This window comes from Amphibalanus amphitrite, unplaced genomic scaffold (assembly GCF_019059575.1).
Source record: "Amphibalanus amphitrite isolate SeventyFive unplaced genomic scaffold, NRLGWU_Aamphi_draft 000462F_arrow, whole genome shotgun sequence".
NCBI lineage: Eukaryota > Metazoa > Arthropoda > Thecostraca > Balanomorpha > Balanidae > Amphibalanus > Amphibalanus amphitrite.
This window is the reverse complement of record NW_024881956.1, coordinates 366099-384545: the sequence shown is the minus strand read 5'-3', so window position 1 is coordinate 384545 and position 18447 is coordinate 366099. Positions and strand designations below refer to the sequence as shown.

The 18447-nt window shown below is 54.6% G+C and overlaps 1 protein-coding gene and 2 long non-coding RNA genes across 3 annotated transcripts; all 3 read left to right on the top strand.

Annotated features, from left to right (window-relative positions):
* The first annotated feature begins 703 nt into the window (after positions 1-703).
* On the top strand, positions 704-16665 carry LOC122391929 (heterogeneous nuclear ribonucleoprotein F-like). The gene is made up of 10 exons (XM_043386270.1): positions 704-775; positions 2428-2522; positions 3693-3851; positions 5104-5253; positions 5857-5995; positions 7367-7596; positions 10046-10392; positions 15267-15386; positions 15777-15963; positions 16640-16665. Exons 2-10 carry the CDS (start codon positions 2429-2431, stop codon positions 16663-16665), a joined length of 1452 nt encoding a protein of 483 aa, XP_043242205.1. The 5' UTR covers positions 704-775; position 2428.
* On the top strand, positions 6323-7089 carry LOC122391946. Its single transcript, XR_006258430.1, has 2 exons — positions 6323-6394; positions 6486-7089. It is a non-coding gene; the product is annotated as an uncharacterized LOC122391946 (long non-coding RNA).
* Positions 15950-18349, top strand: LOC122391945. The gene is made up of 2 exons (XR_006258429.1): positions 15950-16038; positions 17296-18349. It is a non-coding gene; the product is annotated as an uncharacterized LOC122391945 (long non-coding RNA).
* The last annotated feature ends 98 nt before the right edge of the window (positions 18350-18447 follow it).

The following is an 18447-nucleotide window of genomic DNA, read 5'->3' as shown; positions in this document are numbered from 1 at the left end:
GCGTTGTCCCAATAAACATGCCGACGTCGGCCCCGTCGGTCCAACGACAAATGATCTCGTCAACCTCGGCAAACGACCTCGGCCCGACGTCGGCTCGACGTCGGCTGGACTTCGGCTGGACGTCGGAACATGCAGGCATATCCGACGTCCAGCCGATGTCGGGCCGAGGTTGAACCAACGTTGGGCCGACGTCGGGCCGAGACTCGGCCGTCGGCATGTTTACTGGGAGCTTATCGGTGTCGGGCGGCGTGTGGGGCACCGCTTAGCCTATGGGGGTGCACTTTGTGATGGGGGTGCACTTTCAGGGGATGGGGGTGCACCTACACCCCCATAGTATAGAAAGTTACACCGCTGGGTATATGCCTATGCTGCTTTGCGCGCAACAAAGCCGCACTTTCAAACAAAGTCGTAGGAACAGCGGGGATCCCAAAGAGTAAACAAAAGAAATTAGAAAAAAGTATAACATCTTTAAAACCGATGAATATTTTTCGATGAAATTTGGTAGATAATCGTTTTCACTCGTTCTGAACCGAGCGACATCACTTTCATGCCAATATATTATCTTTTTTTGAAGGTGGGAGGGTCCCTTTAAATCCTTGCATTATTTGTCATTTCTTAGTGTAATTAAAAAACATGTGCTGACAATGGCGCAGCTACTCGCCGCTTTGGCCTTGCTTTGTGCGCTTTTGTGCCTTTTGTGTGGGGCACGAGTGGTCACGAAGGGGGTTTAGGGTGTTTAGATTTACCCTTCTCGAAATCTATAGAATTTTGTGAGGTAAGTTGTCTTTAACCTAATTAAATCAGTTCGTGTTGGTAACAATTACATTCGTATTTCAGTGCAATTTAAATGCCAATATGAAACCATTGGGACTTGGGCTGAGTCGCCGGCTGAAATCAAAATCAAAATTGAATTAATGCCAGGCAATGGCTTTTATTGATTTTAGCCAGTTTAAACTGGCATCAATTAATAAAAGCCGGTCTCTAACCAACATTGACAATAAATTTATGTTACGAGCCTAGGCAATTCCTGCCAAGCATCATGGCGTTTCAGTTTCTTTTCAGACCAGACTGGAAAACATCTGGGCATTATGCCGAACGCCAGTTAGACCCACTTGCTCTAGAATTCAGTACAAGCGATTTCACGCTGAAATTTCTGCATGATTTGCACCAGCTATTTTTGGAGTTTTTGCCCTCTGCAGGCTCAACCATTGACCTGAGGTCAATTTTGATGATGGCCTTATCAAAAGAAGAGTTCAAAAATCAAAAGCTATCTTTTGCTTTTCCATGCCTTTTTCTAGCTATCATAGTTGCTGCATGGATGAAGTATTCCTGGATAGGACACTCCCTATTCCCCAACACTAGCGCCGGCGACCAAGCGGCCGCCCTAGTGGCGGAGCGCCGAAACATCGGCTGCGAGTGCGCCGGCCGCCGCCGCATTGGCGTGCGTGCTAAAAACGCGGTAATGGAGGGCGAAATTAGCGAGCTTTAGCTCATAAGAAACGATTTCAGACTCTTTAAACATAATTTTTAGTCCTTTTTTATCATATTCATGGCTCCATTTAGTCACTATCACATACGGAATCATTACCTGATGCCCATAAATTGAGCCGGTATTCTTGACTTGCCGATGCAATTTGTCATCAAATATCATCGTTCCTCGGCAGTCAAACAAGTTCCTATTGATGATTTAATACAAATATCAACTTATTTTCATGTTATCGCATAAAACTTCACTTTATTCTAACTTTGGCTCTACGGCTGTAATTACGAACCCTCACTTGTCAGCAGAATTTAAGCAACTTCTTAAATCAAAACTGGGAAAAGAATATTTTCATGACATTCCTCAATTCCTGTTCTACCAGGTTCACAAAAATTTTCATCAAAATCGGTTACAGGTAAGTAATAAACGACAAAAGTATACAAAAAGACACGCACCGCCCATAGCCCGCAATGCTAAAATGGCGCCAGCGCCCTCGCCGTCGGGAAATCCGCCGCCGCCGCCGGGTGGTCGGAAAATCGGCGGAGTGTCCAATCCAGGAATACCTAATCCATGGTTGCTGGGATAACAGCATGTTTTCTGAAAAATTTAATGACAATTGGCAAATTTTGACCTTTGCTGAGCTCTGGTGATCCCAATATTGCTCTAAGATGAAAAATGACTGAAATACTTTCAATCATACGCATTGAGTGCTATCAACTGCTTTTTACCGCGTCTTTCTAGCCCTCTTAGTTTTTGAGTTAGAGGTGGGTGGTAATGGTGGTAACATATGCCCCCCCCCCACAGAAGTTGGCTGAGACTGCCACTGGGGCGCGGTTTAAACCAGCAAATGACAAGCTAGCTTTTGCCAGCAAAAATGCCATTACCGGGCTGTCACATGTCTGTCTCACCCGTCACCGGGTTGCTGTCACGTGTCTGTCCCTTCCCAGAATGTCGGGCGACAGCAATGACGAGGGACACGTGATCCGACTGCGCGGCCTGCCCTGGGCAGCCACTGAGGAGGACATCATCCATTTCTTCGGAGGTACGACAATGACACAGCGCGCCACAAATCGGACACACGTACTGGGGAGCCCCCCCCCCCCCCCCCCACGTCCTCCGCCCTAATCGACAGAGCCCACACGCTGCATCCGTCTGACTTTTTCAAATGAACAGAAAAAGACTGGCCCGAGCCCTGGCTGGCCGCCATTCTCCGTCCCCCTGACTGACACTGACCGCCCTTCCCCTGACTGACACCGCCGTCCCCCTGACTGACACCGCCGTCCCCCTGACTGACACTGAGCACCGTCCCCCTGACTGACACTGACCTCCGTCCCCCTGACTGACACTGACCGCCCTCCCCGTCCCCTCTGCCTGACACTGACCGCCCTCCCCCTGACTGACACTTACCGCCGTCCCCGTCCCCCTGACTGACACTGACCGCTGTCCCTCTGACTGACACCGACCGCCGTCCCCCTGACTGACACCGACCGTCGTCCCCCTGACTGACACTGACCTCCGTCCCCTCTGTCTGACCGCCCTCCCCGTCCCCCTGACTGACACTGACCGCCCTCCCCCTGACTGACACTTACCGCCGTCCCCGTCCCCCTGACTGACACTGACCGCTGTCCCTCTGACTGACACCGACCGCCGTCCCCCTGACTGACACCGACCGCCGTCCCCCTGACTGACACTGACCTCCGTCCCCTCTGTCTGACCACCCTCCCCGTCCCCCTGACTGACACTGACCGCCATCCCCCTGACTGACACTGGCCGCCCTCCTCCGTCCCCTCTATCTGACACTGAGCCCCGTCTTCCGTCCCCCTGACTGACACTGAGCACCGTCCCCCTGACTGACACTGACCGCCGTCCCCCTGACTGACACTGACCGCCGTCCCCCTGACTGACACTGACCGCCGTCCCCGTCCCCCTGTCTGACACTGACCGCCCTCCCCCATCCCCCTGTCTGACACTGACCGCCGTCCCCCTGACTGACGCTGACCTCCGTCCCCCTGACTGACACTGACCGCCGTCCCCCTGACTGACACTGACCGCCGTCCCCCTGACTGACACTGACCACCGTCCCCCTGACTGACACTGACCGTCATCCCCCTGACTGACACTGATCGCCCTCCCCGTCCCCCTGACTGACACTGACCGCCCTCCCCGTCCCTCTGTCTGATACTGACTGACCGCTGTTCCCGGCGCGGCGCAGATGGGGTGAACGTGAAGGGCGGCAAGGCGGGTGTGTTCCTGACGCTGTCACGCGAGGGACGACCCAGCGGCGAGGCCTACGTCGAGCTCTGCTCCGAGGCAGACTTCGAGGCGGCCAAAAAGAAACACAACTGCACCATGGGACACCGCTACGTGGAGGGTGAGCTGGCGGCGCTGAGCCTGCTGTGAGCAGTCGATGGGGTGTATACTGTATACTGTGAGCTTTGGATGGGGTGTTCTGTGAGCTATGGATAGGGCGTTCTGTGAGTTATCGATGGGTGTTAAGTGTATAATCGATGGGTGTTCTGTGAGCTATGGATAGGGCGTTCTGTGAGTTATCGATGGGTGTTAAGTGTATAATCGATGGGTGTTCTGTGAGCTGTGGATAGGGCGTTTTGTGAGTTATCGATGGGGTGTTATGTGTATAATCGATGGGTGTTCTGTGAGCAGTCGATGGGGTGTATATTGTGAGCTGTGGATGGGGTGTTCTGTGAGTTATCAATGGGTGTTATGTGAGTTGTGGATGGGACGTTCTGTGAGTTATCGACAGGGTGTTCTGTGAGCTGTGGATGAGGTGTTCTGTGAGTTATCGATGGGTGTTCTGTGAGCTGCGGACGCCGGACGGGGTGTTCTGTGAGCTGTGGATAGGGTGTTCTGTGTATAATCGATGGGGTGTTCTGTGAGCTGTGAATGGGGTGTTTTCCCCCGGATCCGGTCGAACCCCAGTCAGCTGTGATTAGACTCCCACTCGGTCAGCTGTGATTAGACTCTCTCTCGGTCAGCTGTGATTAGACTCTCTCACCCCGGTCAGCTGTGATTATGTAGACTCTCTCATCCCACTCGGTCAGCTGTGATTAGACTCTTCCTCCCCGGTCAGCTGTGATTAGACTCTCTCACCCCGGTCAGCTGTGATTAGACTCTCTCACCCCGGTCAGCTGTGATTAGACTCTCACTCGGTCAGCTGTGATTAGACTCTCTCATCCCGGTCAGCTGTGATTAGACTCCCACTCGGTCAGCTGTGATTAGACTCCCACTCGGTCAGCTGTGATTAGACTCTCTCACCCCGGTCAGCTGTGATTAGACTCTCTCACCCCGGTCAGCTGTGATTAGACTCTCTCACCCCGGTCAGTGTGATTAGACTCTCTCACCCCGGTCAGCTGTGATTAGACTCTCTCACCCCGGTCAGCTGTGATTAGACTCCCACTCGGCCAGCTGTGATTAGACTCTCTCACGCCGGACCCGGTCGAGGCGCGGCGGCGGCGGCGCGCTGCGATGGTCGCCGCGCCGCCGCCGCCGCCTCTCCCGCCTGACGGACGGATAATCTTCTCTCTGAGCGGCTCGCGGCTGCCGGCGGCGCCGGGCGGTGCGCGGCGGGCTCTGACCCCCCTCCCCCCGGTCCGGCTCCGGCGCAGTGTTCCGCTCCAAACGCTCCGAAATGGAGTGGGTGATGAAGCGCTCCGGGGTGGCGGCCGCCGCCGGCTCGCCGCTCGACGAGGGCTGCCTGCGCCTGCGCGGCCTGCCCTACAGCTGCAGCAAGGAGGAGATCGCCAACTTCTTCTCCGGTCAGTGGACGCCGGCCGGCGGACGGGGCCGTCAGGATAGGATAGCCGCCGGCCGGGGGACCGGGCGGCCGGCGGAGGGACGGGGCGGCCGGCGGAGGGACGGGACCGTCAGGATAGGATGGCCGCCGGCCGGGGGACGGGCGGGAGGCGGCTCACAGGGAAACCTTGTGTGCGCTGCTTTTTGTAACTTAAAGGAGGCTAAGTTTTGCTTAGGAACTGTGTGTCATATGATATGATTATTCATCACAGTATTGTTGACGATGCTGGGGCCATAGGCCTGGCGTGTGTCGTTGACCAGCGCGCTGGCTTGTGTCTTGGCGATGTGTGCGGCTGTGTGCCGAGCTGCCGTGTCTCTCTGACCTCATACCTGTGACCGTGTGTTGTCCCTCTAACGCGGCGGACCGTCCACCCCCCCCCCCGACTGCGTGGGCCCCATCCCGGTGGTCCCCTGGGACCCCGCGGTACCCCAGAGACCCCTCTGAGACCCCGCGGTACCCCTGAGACCCCTCTGAGACCCCGCGGTACCCCTGAGACGCCCGGTGCCCCGGCCGGTCCCCTGAGACGCCCGGCGCCCCCTGGTGACGCGCCCGCCGGGTTCCGCAGGGCTGGAGGTGGTCCCCAATGGCATTACCATCCCCCTGGACGGTCAGGGACGCTCCTCGGGCGAGGCCTATGTCCAGTTTGTGAACAGAGAGGTCGCCGAGCGGGCCATGGCCAAAAATAAGGAGAAAATCGGCCACAGGTGGGGCGCCCTGCTGCGGGGCCGGGGGCCGGGGCAGAGGGTGTGGGGGCCGGGGGCAGAGTGCGGGGTAGTGTTGGGGTAGTGGGAGGGGAGAGGTAGTAGCGGGGTATGGCCGAATGGTGGGTGCAGCAGGGGTAAGGTCAGGGCAGTCGGTGCGGTGATGGAGGGTAGAGACGGGTATTGGCCAGGGTAGGGTCGGGACTGGACTGGTGAGGGGTGTTGGCGGAGTGGGAGGGTGCGGTGGCGGGGGGCGGGAGCGCGCGGTGGCGGGGAGCGGGAGGGTGTCTGGACTGCTGAAGTCACCGAGGTCGCATGAGCTGACTTCCGGAGGACTTGGAGGACATCGGGCGGTCACCTGAGGTCAGCCCATCCTGGGAGCTCACCTCAGGTCATCGGGAGGTCATCCGAGGTCAGTGTAACGGGAGGCCATCTGAGGTCATCAGGTCACCCGAGGTCAATGTAACGGGAGGTCACCTGGAGTCATCGGGAGGTCACCTGAGGTCAGTCTACTGGGAGCTCACCGAGGGTTATTGGGAGGTCACCTGAGGTCATCGGGAGGTCACCTGAGGCCATCGGGAGGAAATTGCTGGTTCACCGAAGGTCAGTCGTGCGGGAGGAGATACGGAGGTCACTCTGTCATCGGTGTCCGGGGTACTGCACCACTGATATAGTGAGTTCTGATGCTGATTTGTGGCGGTTTTGCGTCCTCGTCTGTGTTCTAGGTTCTATAGAACTAACATAACTGTTACCTTCTTGTGTGTTTTGGCAGTGCCAGTCTCATTGGCAGAAACGAAGCACCGAGGGCTTGTGTTAAGTGGTGTTAATTCTTACCTTTATTGAAGGCAACACTTGCTGTGCTAATGTTCGCCTGGTGTGCCCACCGTCGTTGGACTTCCTTCCTCCGCGTCTCAGCATTCCTCAGCAGGTCGTATGGTTGTTCTGTTCTGGCTGGCGTAGTTTGATTTTAAAGTTGTCTCGTTCTGGTTTCGTTTTGCCCTCCGAAGCCCTAAACACCTCCTGTTCCCGCGTCCTCGGTCCAGGCCTGAAGTGTCTTGGGGCTCTTGAAATTGCCGCTACCTAAATTGTTTATCGGATTTTCTTCTCCTTCACTCATTTTCTGTTCCTCTTTTCTTTTCCTCTCAAATAGCTCCGCGGTTGGCACTTTTCTTTCATCGTTGTGTTCTTCTTACTCGTCCTTCCCTTATGTTTCTCCACTCTCAGCCGTTAGCGCATAGTGACCCCTCTGTTGATGCGCCCCTGAACCCCAGCGACTGGGTCCGCCCGACACCCGCCCACTCCGTCCGCCCGACACCCGCCCACTCCGCCCGCCAGGCCGCCGCTAACCGCTGACCGCCGGCCGCTCCCCCGCAGGTACATTGAGATATTCCGCAGCAGTCTGAGCGAGGTGCGCTCGGCCCAGGGCTCGGGCAAGGTGCGGCCGCTGATGCTGGCGCGGCCCACGCCCTACGACCGCGGCGACCGCGGCGGCGGCGGTCCGGGCCCCGCGGGCACCGGCTGGGGCGCCGCCGGGGGCGCCGGACTGGCCGGCGGCCCGGGCGCGCGCTTCGGCGGCCCGCCGGCCGGCCGCGGCGGGCGCAGGGGTGAGTGGCCGGGACTGTCCGCCAGTGACTGCTAACCGGGACAGGGGACAGGGAGGTGGGCACTGGGCTGTCCGCCGCTGCTAACCGGGACAGGGGACAGGGAGGTGGGCACTGGACTGTCCGCCGCTGCTAACCGGGACAGGGGACAGGGAGGTGGGCACTGGACTGTCCGCCACTGCTAACCGGGACAGGGGACAGGGAGGTGGGCACTGGGCTGTCCTCCAGTGACTACTAACCGGGACAGGGAGGTGGGCACTGGACGGACTGTCCGCCACTGCTAACCGGGACAGGGGACGGGGAGGTGGGCACTGGACAGGGGTGGGCACTAGACAGGGGTGATCACTGGACTGTCCGGCACTCACAGCCGGGGTCTGGGGTTAGCGACTGGCTGACAGCAGCGCCGATGGGATCACGGGCGGGATGGCGGATGGCTCACGCTGCAGGGACATGTGGGGCATTCCACGATAGATCGACCAAAGCCGTACACCCTCATATTTTATTTTTTTTGCTTAAAATTGGTAAAATGGGTTGTTATGGGCGGGGAAGCCAGCTGAGCCAAGGATTTTTTTTTTCTTCGAACACCGGTTTCCGAGATATAGCCTCAGGCAATTCCTGGAGGTCACGCTGCAACCCTATGTTTGGCGGCTTATAACTCAGAAACTATTGGTTTTCAATGGTAAAAACTTTATATGGTTCAACTTGCAATCAACCAGCAAACGTTTTGGCCATCTCGGATTTTCGATTTTTGAAAATTTTGATTACGTGACATCTTGATCTTTTTTTCGAAGAGTGACCTTGATATTTTCCCAACTGAAAGTCGCAATTTTGTCTGATGACGATTAAAGCCTTATCAATTGTCATTCATATGCGACAATAAAGAAGTGGCTTTCGGCCTGCATTGACCTGAGATCAGGTCATTTTTATGACCTGTCCATTATTACGAGCGGGAGCGACAGCGAGATCTCGAGACTAAAGCAAGATAGCGACAAGTGGTAAACGATACAGGATTCACACGGATAAGGTCTACAATTTTTACTGAGGTCATTTTCAGGTCAGGTCAAAGATGACGTCACAGGGGTAAAAGGAAGTCAAAATAGTTTTGGCTGCACCTTTTGATCTAATAAAGAAAGAGACGTAGAATAGGCACCAATCCGTTTGCTTTCGCCTAGCGCCAGTTCGTTTTGAATTTCGATACCGATGACCTGAGGTCAGGTCAATTTCTTGACCACCCCATTATAAGTCAATTGGGGAAAAATCAGCTCCCTTATTTTTACACTAAAACGTGTCGGAATTGCCTAATATACCATGAGTGACTCCATATGCGACTAACTTTGCCTACCTTGAGACCTTTTTTGCTCTTGGTCAATTGTGACGTTGCTCTTGAGTCTTGGGTCATGTGACGTCATTAAAGGTCACCAAATGTTTTTTGCTAATAACTCCTTACAGGTTTGAGATACAGCCGCGCGGATAGGCTCATTGTGTTCAGCTCGTCAAGGCCCATCGAATGATATATATGATGACCTTAAGGTCACGTGACCTAAGGTCAACTTTTGACCTTGACCTTTCGAGGTCAACATACACATGTTTCGATGCGGATCGACGAGAGGATCACGATGGTGCTATTAGTTTGTTCCTAGCTGGGATACTTCGAAAGTTATTCGAGAAAAACTTCATATATATGTAGTGCCGCCATTTAGACTTTCTTTTTACCCCTTTGACGTCATCTTTGACCTGACCTGAAAATGACCTGAGTAAAAATTGTAGACCTTATCCATGTGTACCCTGTGCCGTTTACCGCTTGTCGCTATCTTGCTTTGTTCTCGAGATCTCGCTGTCACTCCCGCTCGTAATAATTGGAAGGTCATAAAAATGACCTGACCTGAGGTCAACGCAGGCCGAAAGCCACTTTTTTATTATCGCATATGAATGACAATTGATAAGGCTTTAATCGTCATCAGACAAAATTGCGACTTTCAGTTGGGAAAATATCAAGGTCACTCTTCGAAAAAGGTCAAGATGTCACGTGATCAAAATTTTCAAAATTCGAAAATCCGAGATAGCCAAAACGTTTGTTGGTTGATTGCGAGTTGAACCATGTCAAGTTTTTACCATAGAAAACCAATAGTTTCTGAGTTATAAGCCGCCAAACATAGGGTTGCAGCGTGACCTCCAGGAACTGCCCGAGGCTATATCTCGGAAACCGGTGTTCGAAGAAAAAAAATCCTTGCCACAGCTGGGTTCCCCGCCCATCACAACCCATTAGACTAATTTTAAGCAAAAAATAAAATATGCGGGTGTAAATTTTAAGTTTTTTTAGTCGATCTATCGTGGAATGCCCCATGTATGTGGTACGAGCCGTCTAGTAACTGAAATGGCCGTTCCGCGCAGTGGCTGTTTCAGTCCGGATACTGCCGCGGCTCTGCGCTACTGACCGATCCCTGTTCGACAGGCTTCCAGTCGGAGTACGACGACTTCTACGACGGAGGCGGCGGCGGCGGCTGGGGCGGCAACGGAATGGGCGGCGGAATGAACAGCGGAATGGGCGGCGGAATGGGTGGAGGAATGAATAGCGGGATGGGAGGTGGAATGGGCGGTGGAATGGGAGGAGGAATGAACAGCGGAATGGGTGGCGGAATGGGCGGCGGAATGAACAGCGGAATGGGTGGCGGCGGCGGCGGAATGAAGGGAATGGGCGGCGGCGGCGGCGGCGGCGGCGGTGGCTGGAAGTCTCTCTCCGGACACACGGTCCACATGCGAGGCCTGCCCTACAGAAGCACAGAGTCCGACATTATCGAGGTGAGCGAGCGTTAGGAAGGGGGAGGGGAGACCATCGCTCCTTGGAGCCGTGGAATGGGCTGGTTTTACGGTACTGATTTTTCCACTTCAAGCGTTTCTGCTATCTGGTCAGTGCTACTTATTGTGATATTCATAGATAATGTAGAAATGTATCGGGTTTTAGTTGGAAATTGGTCGTTATCGGTCGCCGTTCTAACGACGTCCGTGTTGGCAGTTCACTGACGGTACGTTGGTACTGCAGCGCTGTAAGGTGTCGTATATCCGCTCTTTTACTATCGGCCACTGGTGCTGTTAAGTCTTGAAGCGCCTCCCTGGCCGCCCCGTTCAGCGGTCCGCGCTGGATATTGTATTGCGTTGTCGCACGAGTGTCCGTCTGACGCTGTGTGTCTGTGTTTTTCCGCCCAGTTTTTCCGCCCGCTGGTGCCGCTCCCCGTTATCTGACGCTGTTTGTCTGTGTTCTCCGCTCAGTTTTTCCGCCTGCTGGTGCCGCTCCCCGTTATCTGACGCTGTTTGTCTGTGTTTTTCCGCCCAGTTTTTCCGCCCGCTGGTGCCGCTCCCCGTTACCTAACGCAGTGTGTCTGTGTTCTCCGCCCAGTTTTTCCGCCCGCTGGTGCCGCTTTCCGTTATCTGACGCTGTGTTTCTGTGTTCTCCGCTCAGTTTTTCCGCCCGCTGGTGCCGCTCCCCGTTACCTGACGCTGTGTGTCTGTGTTTTCCGCTCAGTTTTTCCGCCCGCTGGTGCCGCTCCCCGTTACCTAACGTAGTGTGTCTGTGTTCTCCGCCCAGTTTTTCCGCCCGCTGGTGCCGCTCCCCGTTATCGTGTGTCTGTGTTTTCCGCTCAGTTTTCCGTCCGCTGGTGCCGCTCCCCGTTATCTGACGCTGTGTGTCTGTGTTTTCCGCTCAGTTTTTCCGCCCGCTGGTGCCGCTCCCCGTTACCTGACGCTGTGTGTCTGCGTTTTCCGCTCAGTTTTTCCGCCCGCTGGTGCCGCTCCCCGTTACCTAACGCAGTGTGTCTGTGTTCTCCGCCCAGTTTTTCCGCCCGCTGGTGCCGCTCCCCGTTATCGTGTGTCTGTGTTTTCCGCTCAGTTTTCCGTCCGCTGGTGCCGCTCCCCGTTATCTGACGCTGTGTGTCTGTGTTTTCCGCTCAGTTTTTCCGCCCGCTGGTGCCGCTCCCCGTTACCTAACGCAGTGTGTCTGTGTTCTCCGCCCAGTTTTTCCGCCCGCTGGTGCCGCTCCCCGTTATCTGACGCTGTGTGTCTGCGTTTTCCGCTCAGTTTTTCCGCCCGCTGGTGCCGCTTTCCGTTATCTGACGCTGTGTTTCTGTGTTCTCCGCTCAGTTTTTCCGCCCGCTGGTGCCGCTCCCCGTTACCTGACGCTGTGTGTCTGTGTTCTCCGCCCAGTTTTTCCGCCCGCTGGTGCCGCTCCCCTTTATCTGACGCTGTGTTTGTCTGTGTTCTCCGCCCAGTTTTTCCGCCCGCTGGTGCCGCTCCCCGTTATCTGACGATGTGTGTCTGTGTTTTCCGCTCAGTTTTTCCGCCCGCAGGTGCCGCTCCCCGTTATCTGACGCTGTGTGTCTGTGTTTTTTCCGTCCGCTGGTGCCGTTCCCCGTTATCGTGTTTCTGTGTTCTCCGCCCAGTTTTTCCACCCGCTGCACAGTGGGGATTTTCCCGATCTAGCGCCTCTTAACCCTCGCATGTGTAGGGGGGGGGGGGGGGTCGGATGGACCCCCCCCCCATGGTTTTTCGCGAATAACTCGCGTAAAAAGCGGCCGATCGCGACGAAACTTTCAGTACCCTCGCATTGATCAATTTGACACCTACCCTGAAAATTTCATGACCCTGACCCAAATGACCTTTGACCTGTGACCTCTTTTCCGAGACCATGTTTGGCCGGAATCGCGATTTCGCGTATGTCGGCTCGCACTAGCCGCGCGTTTGCAAGCTTTTCGTGGTTTCAAACGTTCAAACATGTGATTTGATGTTACTCCCGTGGGTGTCAAGGTCACCTGAAGGTCAGGTCAGGTCATTGACCTTTGGTGACCTCGGGTGACCTCGGTTCACTTTTTCGAGTTTTACATGTTTCTAGGCTAGTTTTTGGAGCTGAATTCGAATTTAGCAACCATTTGAACATTTACGAAGTAGTTTTGGTGACTTCGTAACATGTTACGAAGCTGTCAGAGGTGGTTGGCACGTACTACGAATACCCGTCACGACGCCTACTGGTTGACCTGACCTGACCTGACCCGACCTGGTCTAAATGCTTCAAGACATCATCTGTGATCAAAACTAACACGATATTCGTGATCAGCACCCCGAAAAACCCCTTAGCAGCCGCACTTTACGACTTTCTAACAGGTCCCGATTTTCCCGACTTTGGGTCATTGACCTGACCTGGAAGGTCAACCAATGACCTAGGACCCTAAAATTGGGTATCATCGGCTTCCTCTCGTCACGGGCAACACGCTCGTTTTTTCCGCGAAGCTCTAGCTCGATCAGGGGCCAAACGGCAAGGGGGGGGGGGTCCAACCGACCCCCCCCCCCTACACATTAGAAGCTGGAAAACGCCGCACACATGCGAGGGTTAATTCAAAAAAATCTATTTTGGATTTTTGTTTATTTTTTTGTCAGTGGGGCTAAGAAATGTCTGAATTTTTCATATATGGCATTGTTTTATCTGTATGTCCACAGCAAAACTAGGAAAAATGCGCCCAAAGTTCACACTCATGCGTGATTACTCAATGAGCTCAGCAAGGCCCGAAAGTATCGCTCAATTTCATTGTCCTGTCCTGTTGGTTTTAATCTTGCGAGGTCTTAAAGTTGCATATCTTCTGAAAGGCACCTTTATTAGGAATGGAATGGCAAACAGAAAGAATGCCACAACCTTACTAAGGTCACAAAAATGCCCTTTACAAAAAACCCTCACAGACACCATATTGAAGGAATGGTATTCTAAATAAATGTAGGAAATCAACAACGTTCTCCACACTTTTCCACTCCGAAATATATCCTATCGAATTCGCCACTTTCTCCTGCACAAGACAACGCCTAGTTTGGCTGCCGAAACTTGCCTGAACACGGAATATTCACATTAGAGTATCTTAACACCCCACTCTAGGAGCGCTAGGGCAAACAGCACGATATAGGTATGTTCCGGACATTGGCGAATAATTTTTCTTCATGATTTATATGATGCATATTTTCTGAGACACATTCATTAGGAATAGGATGACAAGCGTAAATTATACATACCGTAACCTTATTAACCATCGCACTTGTGGGGAGGGGGAGGGGGAAGGGGTCGGATAAAACCCCATGGTTTTCCGCAAATTACTCGCGCAAAAAGCGGCCGATCGCGCCGAAACTTTCGGTGCCCTCGAGATCATCAATTTTACATCTAACCTAAAAATTTCATGACTCTGACCCAACTGACCTTTGACCTGTGGCATATTTCTCGAGACCATGTTTGGCCGGAATCGCGATTCGGCGTATGCCAGCTCACATTATCCGCGGTTTCCAGTCTTTTTGTGGTTTTAAACGTTCAAATATGTGAAATGATGTTGGTGCCATGCATTATGGTGGGTGTCAAGGTCACGTGAAGGTCAAGTCAAGGTCATTGACCTTTTGATGACCTTGGTTCACTTTTTCGAGTTGTTCTTGTTTCTAGGGTAGTTTTTGGTGCTGATTTCGAATTTAGCAGACATTTGAATATTTACGAAGTAGTTCTGGTGGCTTCGTTCCATGTTACGAAGCTATCAGTAGTAGGTGACACCTACTATGGATGGCCGGCAGTACACCTACTGGTTGATCTAACCTGACCTGACCCGACCTGGCCTAAATGCATAAAGACATCGTCTGTGATCAAAACTAACATGAAATTCGTGATCAGCTCCCCAAAATTCCCCGTAACACCCTAACTTTGCGAAGTTTCAAGAGGTCTCGATTTCCCAACTTTAGTTGGGTCATTAAACTGACTTGGAAAGTCAACTTATGACCTTGGACTTTGAAATTGGATATATTCGGCCGCATTTCGTCATAGGCAGCACGCTTGATTTTTCCGCGAAGCTCTAGCTTGATCAGGGGCCAAACGGCTGAGCCGGGGGTCCAATTGAACCCCCTATACTTTGTTGATTATGCACATTTACAGGTAAAATTCTCACCAGGACACACCAGCCAGCATCTGTGCACAATCTGGCTACAATTCTACCTATGGTTTGCCCTCTACGAATAAAGACGTGGTAGATCGGAAAAATCCCCACTGTGCGCTGGTGCCGCTCTCCGTTATCTGACGCTGTGTGTCTGTGTTCTCCGCTCAGTTTTTCCGCCCGCTGGTGCCGCTCCCCGTTATCTGACGCTGTGTGTCTGTGTTCTCCGCCCAGTTTTTCCGCCCGCTGGTGCCGCTCCCCGTTATCTGACGCTGTATGTCTGTGTTCTCCGCTCAGTTTTTCCGCCCGCTGGTGCCGCTCCCCGTTATCTGACGCTGTGTGTCTGTGTTTTCCGCCCAGTTTTTCCGCCCGCTGGTGCCGCTCCCCGTTATCTGACGATGTGTGTCTGTGTTTTCCGCCGAGTTTTTCCGCCCGCTGGTGCCGCTCCCCGTTATCTGACGCTGTGTATGTATTTTCCCGCTGTTTTTCCGCCCGCTGGTGCCGCTCCCCGTTATCTGACGCTGTGTGTCTGTGTTTTCCGCCCAGTTTTTCCGCCCGCTGGTGCCGCTCCCCGTTATCTGACGATGTGTGTCTGTGTTTTCCGCCCAGTTTTTCCGCCCGCTGGTGCCGCTCCCCGTTATCTGACGATGTGTGTCTGTGTTTTCCGCCCAGTTTTTCCGCCCGCTGGTGCCGCTCCCCGTTATCTGACGCTGTGTGTCTGTGTTCTCCGCCCAGTTTTTCCGCCCGCTGGTGCCGTTCCACGTCCACATGTTGTTCGACGACCTGGGCCGTCCGTCGGGACAGGCCAACGTGGACTTCTCCAGCCACGAGGAGGCCGTCAAGGCCATGGCCAAGGTACCGTACAGTGCCGGCCGGCCAAGGTACCGTCTGCTGTCGGCCGGCTGAGCGGCACTGGGCTGCTGGCGCTTCTTAAATATTGTGAATATGTTAGTGTTGGTGCCTAGTGGAGCCAAGTGCACCATCGCCTTGTTTTAATGAAATCTTGCAAAAATGCATTATGTAGTTATACTGTTGACATATCCTGTCATCGCTATGCCCTTCTCCCTTCTGTCCCTTCTATTCCTTTCGCGCTCCCCCCGAACTGAAACAAGGCGATCTCAACCTTCTGCTGTCATTCGTCTTCTCCTTCCCGGCCGCGTCTCCCTCATGCCCTGAGCACCCCTTCCCCTCCCCGGCCTCTCCCACGCGCTCTGAGACCCCTCCCCCCGCTCATCTGTGTCACAGGACAAGTCTCACATGGCGCACCGCTACATCGAGCTGTTCCTGAACAGCACGCCGGCCGGCAACTACGGCAACATGGCCGGCTACGGCGGCGGCTTCGGCGGCCCCGGCATGGGCGGCGGCGGTCCCGGCATGGGAGGCGGCGGGCCCGGCATGGGCGGTGGCGGCCCAGGGATGGGCGGCGGCGGCGGCCCAGGGATGGGCGCTGGCGGCGGCGGCGGCGGTTTCGGCGGCGGCCACGGCCCGGGGCGCGGCGGATTCGGAGGTGAGAACTCCGCGGCAGCGGGGAGCGTCCTTCGTGCCGTCCGTGGTCAGTGTATTGGCAGTCCAGAGAACTTGGGAGCAGGATGATGGGCCGATTGAGTTATCGCCGGTGTTCACGCACAAACTGCCCGACGTAGCGTCCCGGCTCTCGGAACACAGTGGCCACCTGTGGGCTGTATTTGTATTTGTATTTGTATATTCAAAATCGCCAACAGACAATAAGTCCACTTAAAAGGCGAAGTCAAAGGGACAGTAAAACAGCACACACCCACACACACACACAACACACACACACCCACACACACTGAAGATAAAAACACGTAGAGTTATAAACACAGGAGATGTAAATAAATAAATAATAGCCTAAAAAACCTACAAAACTAAAAAGCTAAAAAGCCTAAAGGCCTGTAGTAAACAAGAAACACTAAAAGCACAGCGGATGCGATCACGCCGCTTCCAGCCCTTTCACATAGTTTAAAACGTGTCCTCTAAAAGTGTAAAAACTATCGCTAAAAACATCAGCGGGACTTCTAGTTAAAAACACGTTCATGGCCTTCGGTAGTCGGCGCAGAAAACCATCCCCGACGGTCCGTACGCGCCAGGGAAGCTCGGCGAAGAGCCGCTGTGAGCGGGTTGATCGCGGCGGCACATGGAGCGGAAATCTACCAAGGAGGTTAGAAGAACGGATTTTACCGGCCAGGATATTCCTCAGGAAGAGCAGGTCGTGTTGGTTTCTACGGACAGACAGTGATGTAATACCAAAATGATGCAGAAGAGAAGGATAGGACAGAGAGGAACATGGCGAGGATGTGTGGCTATTCAACCACAACAAGACCTTGTGCTGCACACGATCAACCCGCTGTGTGGGATTTGGCCGCTCCCGCCCAGACCACGCAACCGTATTCCAAAATTGAACGAACATTGGCATAGTAAGTAACGAGTAACATATGTTTGTTAAATTTCGATCTCTTAGTCCCGGCCTGAAAGGTTCTGATCATCAGGCCTAGGGCCCTGTTTGCCTGGCATACGATCCGGGACACGGTGGCTGTGACAGGGTGGTTTGTTTTCGTGATTCACTGCGTGGTCGCGTCAGTGCTAACGTGTATTCACGATTCGCGTGCCTGCAAAGCAAGTTGAGGATGGATAATGTTTTATAGGATTGACGCCTCCACTGGAATAAAGTCGCCCTTTATGTCACCTCCCGCTGCCCCCTTACTCTGAGATCTGAACTCTTCCTCCCCCCCCCCCCCCCTGACAGGCTTTGGCGGAGGCGGCGGGGGCGGCGGCATGGGCGGCTTCAACGGCAACAGCTCGCAGATGGGCGGCAACAGCTACAACAGCTTCATGTAGAGGGATTCAGCAGCTTCATGTGGTTTCCGGAGCCGGGGCCGGTGACCTGACCTGACTGGTGACGTCGTGCAGTGAGCTGTGGCGCCGCCCTGTTCTGGCGTGACGCGGTGTTTTAACGTGGCCGACCGCGCGGTGGGGTGCTTTGGCCGCCAGGCCTGTCTCACTGCACGCAGTACGACGTAGCCCATTACATCTGCAGCGCCGGGCGCGGCCGTACAACGCACTGGGCCGGCACGGACGGTCCCATTGGCCGCCCAGCACTGGCCAGTCGGTAGCTGGGAGGCGGCTGGGGCCAGTTGGTTGCCAGTGAGTTCTCTGGCTCGTCGCACCCCGTGTGTCTGTGCGCCGTGGCCAGTCGGGACAGCACGGTACGGAGCGGCGGCGCCGGGCTGACAGTATCGTAGCGGACCGGGACGGGGATATGACAGTGTTGTAGCGGCCGGCCGATTAGGACAGGAGTGTACGGAACGGCGACCGGGCACGGGGATATGACAATAGTGTAGCGGCCGGCTGGAGGCTCGAAATCATGGCGCCGTGTGTGATCGACATGTGCTGAACCCAATGTTCAGGCTCTGATCTGGAGTAGGACGCATAAGACGCATCATCCGTGTGATTTGGAGATCAACAAACTGGGGTGTGGAGGGTATGTCGGTTTCGGGATCACTGGATAGCATATACTCAGTGACGGGAACTGGGCCCTTCCCATGGAGAGCTGTGCCGCGCGCCTGTGCCCCGCGGTGGCCATTACCGCTGTGCGGGCGGCCCGCTGCTGATTCCCGCTGTCTCACGGCCGGCGTAGTCACACGGTCTCTCAGACTGTGCATGTGTGTGTGCGTATGTGTGTGTGTGCTAGTTCGGTGTGGTGTGCTGGCGTCACTTTCATTGGTTCTGTTCATAATTCGCTGTGTGTGCTGGGTGGACTGTCTTCGTGGAGCTTGGAATACAGAGCTGGACGCGTTCCCGCCCGCGTTGTGCGATTGTGGGGCACCAATATCGGAGACGCGGTCAGTTCCCTAGAGACTGGAGGTGTAAACCGGGCATGAAAATAGACTGCATCTTT

What these genes read in the sequence shown, in the direction of transcription:
- LOC122391929 (XM_043386270.1), top strand. Translation starts at nt 2,429, where the DNA reads ATGTCGGGCGACAGCAATGACGAGGGACACGTGATCCGACTGCGCGGC. An exon ending in CAGAGTCCGACATTATCGAG is followed by an intron (nt 10,393 to 15,266) that starts GTGAGCGAGCGT and finishes TTCTCCGCCCAG; the next exon opens with TTTTTCCGCCCGCTGGTGCC. An exon ending in AGGGATGGGCGGCGGCGGCG is followed by an intron (nt 15,964 to 16,639) that starts GCCCAGGGATGG and finishes CGTACGCGCCAG; the next exon opens with GGAAGCTCGGCGAAGAGCCG.